This window comes from Nestor notabilis, unplaced genomic scaffold (assembly GCF_000696875.1).
Source record: "Nestor notabilis isolate BGI_N333 unplaced genomic scaffold, ASM69687v1 scaffold11238, whole genome shotgun sequence".
In the NCBI taxonomy this organism is placed as follows: Eukaryota; Metazoa; Chordata; class Aves; order Psittaciformes; family Psittacidae; genus Nestor; species Nestor notabilis.
The window spans coordinates 1-6894 of NW_009940591.1; the positions used below are offsets into that span (position 1 = coordinate 1).

Here is a 6894-nt window from a genome sequence, read left to right on the forward strand (position 1 = left end):
GCCCCGCACGTCCCTCGCGTCAGGGCCCTGTTCCGGTGCGGCCCCTGCTCGCCTCCCTGTACTGCGGTCAGACAACTCTTTTCTGTTCCCTGTGATTGTTACCGAAGTGGTTATTTAACATAGCCCTCGCTGGCAGCCCCGCGTCCTTACCCTCTTTGCTTTTACCTTGATGTTGCTCAAAGACCGAGCGAGGCAGAGATGCCATGAGGCCGTGTTCAGGAAGCTGGCTCTCATATTGGCTGTGTTATCAAAAGTGTTTTCTCGCTTCAGCTGCAGGGAGGAACACAGACACGAATACCAGCTGCCTTGTGTAACACTGATTTTAAGTGCAAGGTTACAGTTAGCTGGGGCTGCTGCTTGCTGTCCTTGGGTGCCTGAGGAACAGATTCTGAGCTAAAGGGGGTTTGGTCATAAAGACAACTCACATGATGACCTGTGGGAATATTTCCTTATAGGCTAGGCTCTGCAGAGTTAGGACAAAGACCTGCGTGGTGCCAGCCTTTGGGAGATGTCTACAAAAGGAGCTCTGGACGAGGGCATGGAAAAAGGAGGATGCTCGGCCACCCTGGCTTTGTGGTCCATGGGAGCGTTTGCAGGCACAAAACCAGCAAGTTAATGGAGTTAATTATTATCTCGGGAGACAGCGAGAGCTGTCCGTGGGTCTGTGCCACTCAGCCCCCGCTGCTGTGGTCAGCCAAAAGGCAGCAGATGGGAAAACAGAAGAGTTCAAGCTGGTGTACAGGTTCCCAGGGATCAAGTACTGCAGGATGCTGTCCCGACTGAAGCTGCTGCAGACCGGCACCACCCTGCTCATGCTGCCGCCTGTCTGCTACCTCTACCTGCAGGACCAAGTTTCTCAGAGTATCTTCTTGTATACAGCTGGCGTTGCATTCTTTGCTGGTGCAATGCTGTATGGTATGAGCTACTTTTTCAGACGAATTATTGGATTAATATACTTAAGTGAAACTGGCCGTACCATTAAAGTGGCCCACTTGACATTCTGGGGAAGACGGAATGACATTTACTGTCCTCTAGAGACAGTGATGCCTTTGGATGAAGTTGGGGATAGCAAAGGGGAGCTGCTTCTCCAGTTCAAACGCTATAACAGTACAGACATTTTATATTTTACAATTAGGTTTGGCCAGATTGTAGACAGACAGAAGTTTACTCAAATATTTGGAGAACCTGAGTGATACAGCAGCTAATTTCCCGTGATTTTCCTTGTTGCATGTTCATTGTACATATTCTTCTGTGAAGTGTAACTACCAAAGTGACATACTTCTGCCATTTTCCTATGCGAAGCTAGCTGGTAAGTGCACTCGGTGTAGAAAGTAGCAATGGTAAAGAGCAATCCACTGGATTAAATGGCTTTGTAGCTTGTTTAAGGTATGAGCAGTGTCTCTTCTATGTCAGTTAGTGACGTGCCTGGTGCACTGTCACCAGCAGTTCAGTCTAAAGTGCTCTACTTGGAAGGTGCAGTAGGAGGCCGTATTACTGCTGCTGACCCCGACTGTTCCCGCTGGCCTCTCAGATGGTTCTGGAACAGGGAAAGCTCTTGAAGTGCTGTCACAGCAGCCTCAATTCATTGTTTCTTTCAGCAAGTTTCAGTTTGTCTAGGAAGCCTCTCGAAATTAAAACTCATACATGCATATGACAATGCTGGATGTCGGGGAGCTACATGCTCATGCACTAATGGAATTGGGATGACTGGGAGGAGCAGCATATGATGCTGGATGCAGTGTATTGGGTCCCTTGGCAAGGTCTTCCAGGACATTAACTTAATGGGGCAAAACATGTTGCAAGACACATGGACAGTTCAGCTGTAAGGGTAAGTTACAGATTAGGACAGTATTTCAGGAGCTTCTCATAGAAATCAAGGGAAAACATACCTAAACTGTGATGCTGTGGATTACAAGGACAGTCTAAAGAGTCTTTGTTCACTTTGGATCCTTCATCTGAAAATTTGGAACTGCTTTGCACAAACTCATGTTTGTGTTTGTTTTGTGAATGACATTTAATCAATGCTGTAACACAAGTTGCAAAAACTCCAGTAAATGTTACCACCAAAATTATCTTGTACTATGAATGAAGCTGTCTTTTGTGAAGGTTACTATATGGCCTTGATGTGCTTACCCATCTGGGCGTACTTTAACACCAAAAACTCCCTTGCCAAATACCCTTTCCGCTCCCTATTCCCTGAGTTTGAGTTTACCTAAAAGGAAACAAAAAAAGGCATGACATCTAAAAGTGATGTTGAATTAAGGCTGGAAATGTGTGCTTTGTATTCCATTGCACTCGCAGGGCTGAATACCTGTGTCTCTGTGGTCTTACTCCATGGTTGTTGGCATGATTCCTCCTTTTGCGAAACCAAAACAGTAAAAATGAGGAGCAGGATGTAAAGCCAAATCTGGTCACTTGTTGAGTTGTCAGAAGCCAGTGAACTCCTTAAACTGCTATTCTCGTTGTTAATTCACAGCAAATAAGCCGACCCTCACCCACAGAGAGATTTGGAGTGTTTTTCTCCCTGTGACTTCCTCATGGATATTGAAACTTGTGTCTCTTGGTGGATCCACAGATGCAGGTAAGTAAAAACACCATGTCAGTGCAGGGGCTAACCCTCATTTACTGTTGATCTGTGTTGAACTTTTCCTAATGGGAACTCCATTCTTTTAAATTCTGGCTGACACTGTATGGTAGAGCAATAGCAAAAGGAGAAGTGTTCCTTGGCTTAAACACCGTGGCAGCAAAATACAGTGGACTGTGTGCATGCACCATGTTTTTTGAAGGCTTACTTCACAAGAATGTATTTAATACGCACCAGTGATTCAGTTTCGGCATGTACTAGGTGTAAAATAAAAAGCCTGGAGAAGTTCAATTATAAATATTTTATTTAAGAATATTGATTACACGAGATGTCATTTGCTACGAATCTGTGTACAGTTAGTAGTTACACCATGAAGTGTAGTTAAGTATTTGTTTCAACATCTATTTGGCACTGTCCACAGTATGCTGTAAACAATACTAACTTCATATGCTTCAGCTGCAGTGCTTCCTAAGTTATTCTCTAACATGATTTCATCAACATGTACACAATTATACAGTTACTGAGTGTCAGTAAAAATTATAAAAACACCTAGAGTATTCATAATAAAAGTGAAGATGTGGTAAGACTTCAAATTACTGGACCCTTGCTTCTGTAAAAGTACAAGACTTGCTAGAGACATTTACTAAAACTACTGCACTGATATGTTAAACGAACTAATTTCCAAAATGCTGTCAAATGCAGTTCTCAGTTTGACTTTCGTCTTGTTGATAATACAATTACAAGGACAGCGATGACAATGAGGTTGTGCTGAACACCAGTTTACAAGCCCTTCCCACAGATTTCTACAACCTCTGTTCAAAAACCTGCTCAGGTTTGGCCAGCTGGTACCAGGATTCCAGCTTCTGCAGAGGTTTACAGAAATACCATTACTTTTAGGCTAGCAGAAGTGAGTGTTCTGGAGTTTCCCAATACCAGGATTCCAGCTTCTGCAGAGGTTTACAGAAATACCATTACTTTTAGGCTAGCAGAAGTGAGTGTTCTGGAGTTTCCCAATACCAGCACTCAAGAAATAAAATGGCAACACCACAATTAATACTTCTCAAAGCAGGTAAGAAACTTCATATTTTGGTAGTTGTATGAAACATGTAGATATTTTAACACTCTGTCTCATTACGTACTTAAAAATTGTGGCCAGATCCTAATAGGGCAACTTTAAAGTCCACTGTGATCCCTGTTTTTTGGTGCACAACATAAAGTTAAACTTATTAAGCAAAATCCAGATGTTTGCTAGCCAAGAAAAGGGGGAAAGAAAGGCACCAGGCCTAGTTCAGGTCAGCCTTAAGCAAACAACAAAGAGCACATAGTAAAGAGACATCCAAAACAGTTCTCTGAGGAGAAATGTATTGACAAACTGTTGACACTTTTTGATCTGTGGTCTTCTAGAAGATATCTTTAAGAATCAATGACAGAATAAACTATTAGAACAAACACGGAATTATTTTGCATTACAGATGTGCAGTTAGGACCAGGCCTTCACTGTAGTGGCTCCCACATAAGGTAATTGCTGAGATCAAGCAGTTCTGCTTAGTAGTTTTCCAAAATGCCTCAAGTATTTGTGTAGAATGTGTAATAGATAAACGAATGCCTATTGTGCGGTTAGGGGTAAATGGTTACAAATCATTCTGGGTTGCTGAGAGGTGGGAATAATGTGCTTTGCACGATTCTCTAAGCTTTCTCAAATTAGATACCTTGAGGTATAGTTTTCTCTGCACAAGTCTGATTGTAAGAGAAGTCAAAAGTTTTAAAATCCAGGACAAGGGAAAAAGTGTGAGTACTTAAGTTGCATGTACAGCGCCGCATGTGTGGCTGAGTGCACTAGTGCCTCCGAAGTGGTGTGTGTGCAGGCTGAAAGCTGGGCAGAGAGTAGGTGATGGTGTCCTGATCCAGTTGGTGTGGCAGGTGTTCAGGGGCATAAAACTGTAAAACACTGGCAGTGGGGGAAAGCAGAGCTTTCCTTGAAACACGGGGTTTATTCCAGCTACCATTAGAGAATGGCACTTTCTGTATGGCAGGCTTGTGGCTGCTTCTGGATACAAGAGTAAATGTGCTGGGATTACCTGTGCAAACAGACTGTACCAGGTCATATTTAGACTATCAAATAGTCACAACCACGAATGTAGAGAGGACTCTGCAATTAATATGACCCAAGCCAAAAGATGGAGGGCCACAGCCTCTACGAACGCACAGTGCGAGACAGCTGCATGTACCTGCTGGTGCCCACTACCGATGCTCTGCCTGGGTCGAGTTTGCATGGAGCAGCTTGCCTTGGGCAGGATTACAGACGGACCACAAACCTTAGTTTATGACTTTACACTTATCTTGTAAGTAGAGAAGACATGAATTGATGCAAACTAATTTCATAGTCAGCGTTCAGTGCGAGGGAACTGCTTTTACTTGAAGTTTGCTAAGATGTCACTGAAAATGTTCAAGAAGAGATGTGCATGGTGATCCTTGAAGATCAGCGTTGGACGGAAACGAATCGATCTGTCTCCACAGCCTCCCAGCACAACACCTAAACCAAGCATAGAACGGGTCCTCTAGTCATTTCCATCCTTGCCAAATACCCAGAAAATGAGGTTCACCTCACTGCAGGGGCCAGGAGAACTCCCCAGATCACTGCTAACCACACAGCAATACAGCACGCAGTCAGAGGTTCAAAAAGGCCTCGAGCTGCACAGCAACTTAGAAGAACATTGTGGGTGCCTGTAGCTAAAACACCTGGAATGTTGGGAGTAATCCAAACAGCAGTGGAAAGAGCTCCAACAGCATCTGAGCTTTCAAAGCTGCAATGCTCTACTCGTTAAGTACCCCAGTGCCACAAGACGAAACAATAGGTTTCTTCAAAACAAAATTGCAAGCTACTTCATTTTTAATTAAAAGAAAATTAAAATATCTCAGTGCTGGCAAACACCTTCCTGCAGTACTCAAGTGCATGGTATTATTTTCACCCCAGAATCAATTAATTCTTTGAAAAATCTACACCACAGAGCTGAGCTTGTCTTGCCTTTGGTCAGAGCCTTGGTTACCATGAAACAAAGCACTCGCCTTCTCTTCCTGGTGTCTTAGTTTTAAAGAATAAAAGCCATCAGCCTTTAACACTAAAATTTTGCTTTCACAATAGTTCAGATGCATAATGCCTGCTTCAAGAGATACAGGTAACAGCAAAAACTGACAGCAGCAAACCCAAGGCCCACACATAGTTAAATTAAAAGGGCACACTTGGCTTCAGACACCTGGCCGTTTCTACAGCTGGTTATGAGTTCTGTAGTAAGAGAGGGATGTAGCTGTAGATCTGTGCCCATTTTAGACAACTCGTATTTCATTATTAGGTATTCCATAAAATTTGTATCATTTCCTCCCTTTATCCTGATAAAAGTATTTCCAGAAAAGTTAAATACAGTTTTGTTCATGATTGTAGTACACATACCCCATAGGAAAAAGGAAAATTTAAAACATTACATACGCTACTGCTTGTCATTTGAAGCTAATCCACACGCAAGCTTTCTTACCTTTGTTTCTGGCTATTGTAATTAACTTGTTTCTAGTGGCATCATTTGGAGTGTCAAATGAACAAAATGTTCCTCTTCCTCTCACTCTGCTGATAAGATGGGGGTAACGAGCCTGCAAAGAGAGGTGAGGAAGTACTGGGGGCAGCTGCTGCCACAGAGGGGACCTTGTGGCAAGCTCTGCTCCCCCAGCATCCTGCCACGGAAACCTGCTGCCTCCGCTGCTCCGGTGGAGCAGAGCTATTGCAGGGGCTGGATGTCCCACCCAACCCGTGAGCTCTTCTCCCCGTTCTCTTTTACAAGAGTAACCTTTTCTGGGTAGTACGAGTTGTATTCTGGCCCTCCGAAGGAGGAAGATTATAATTTTTTGTGTTCTCCTGCCTGTTACGCTTTGAATTGAGAAAGCAGAGACTGTATATGGGTTTATCCTGAACAGAATGCCTTCTGGGAGGCAAGCATCTGTGAGCCTACCCTTAAATGCCTGTCTTGATTTTCCTTCTCACATGGGGCTCCAGAGTTGAAGCTGGAGTTCCTTGGTCCAAGAATTCCAAGTGGATGAGGTCAGGTCCTACCTTATGAGCAATTTCCTCCTTCGTATCTCTAATCCTTCCAGGTGTTTACCTGTAAATCCAGCAGCCCGGTCAGTAGTGCTTTCCCTGCGTGGGTCGCATTGTTTAGAAGGTCTTCTCTTTTAATAACCTTGATGACTTCAGCAAGCAAAAGGTTCTTGGATGGGTCTCCAAGCCAGGTATTAAAAATCCGAAAGGGCTTGGGAAAGAGGGA

General features: G+C 43.6%; 2 protein-coding genes across 2 annotated transcripts in view; one reads left to right on the top strand and one right to left on the bottom strand.

Moving 5' to 3' along the window:
* Positions 1–455: 455 nt before the first annotated feature.
* Positions 456–1193, top strand: TMEM186 (transmembrane protein 186; the record flags this gene model as incomplete). The annotated part of the gene is made up of 1 exon (XM_010020432.1): positions 456–1193. A coding segment is annotated over one exon (738 nt), but the record flags the coding sequence as incomplete, so codon positions are not given.
* A 3495-nt stretch (positions 1194–4688) lies between these two features.
* Positions 4689–6894, bottom strand: part of ABAT (4-aminobutyrate aminotransferase) — a 29098-nt gene continuing 26892 nt past the window's right edge. The window contains exons 13-15 of the mRNA XM_010020431.1: positions 6733–6879; positions 6115–6226; positions 4689–5117 (exon numbers count right to left, since the gene is read on the bottom strand). Coding sequence (XP_010018733.1) covers positions 4996–5117; positions 6115–6226; positions 6733–6879 — 381 coding nt within the window. The 3' untranslated portion in view covers positions 4689–4995. The remainder of the gene's footprint in view (positions 5118–6114; positions 6227–6732; positions 6880–6894) is intronic.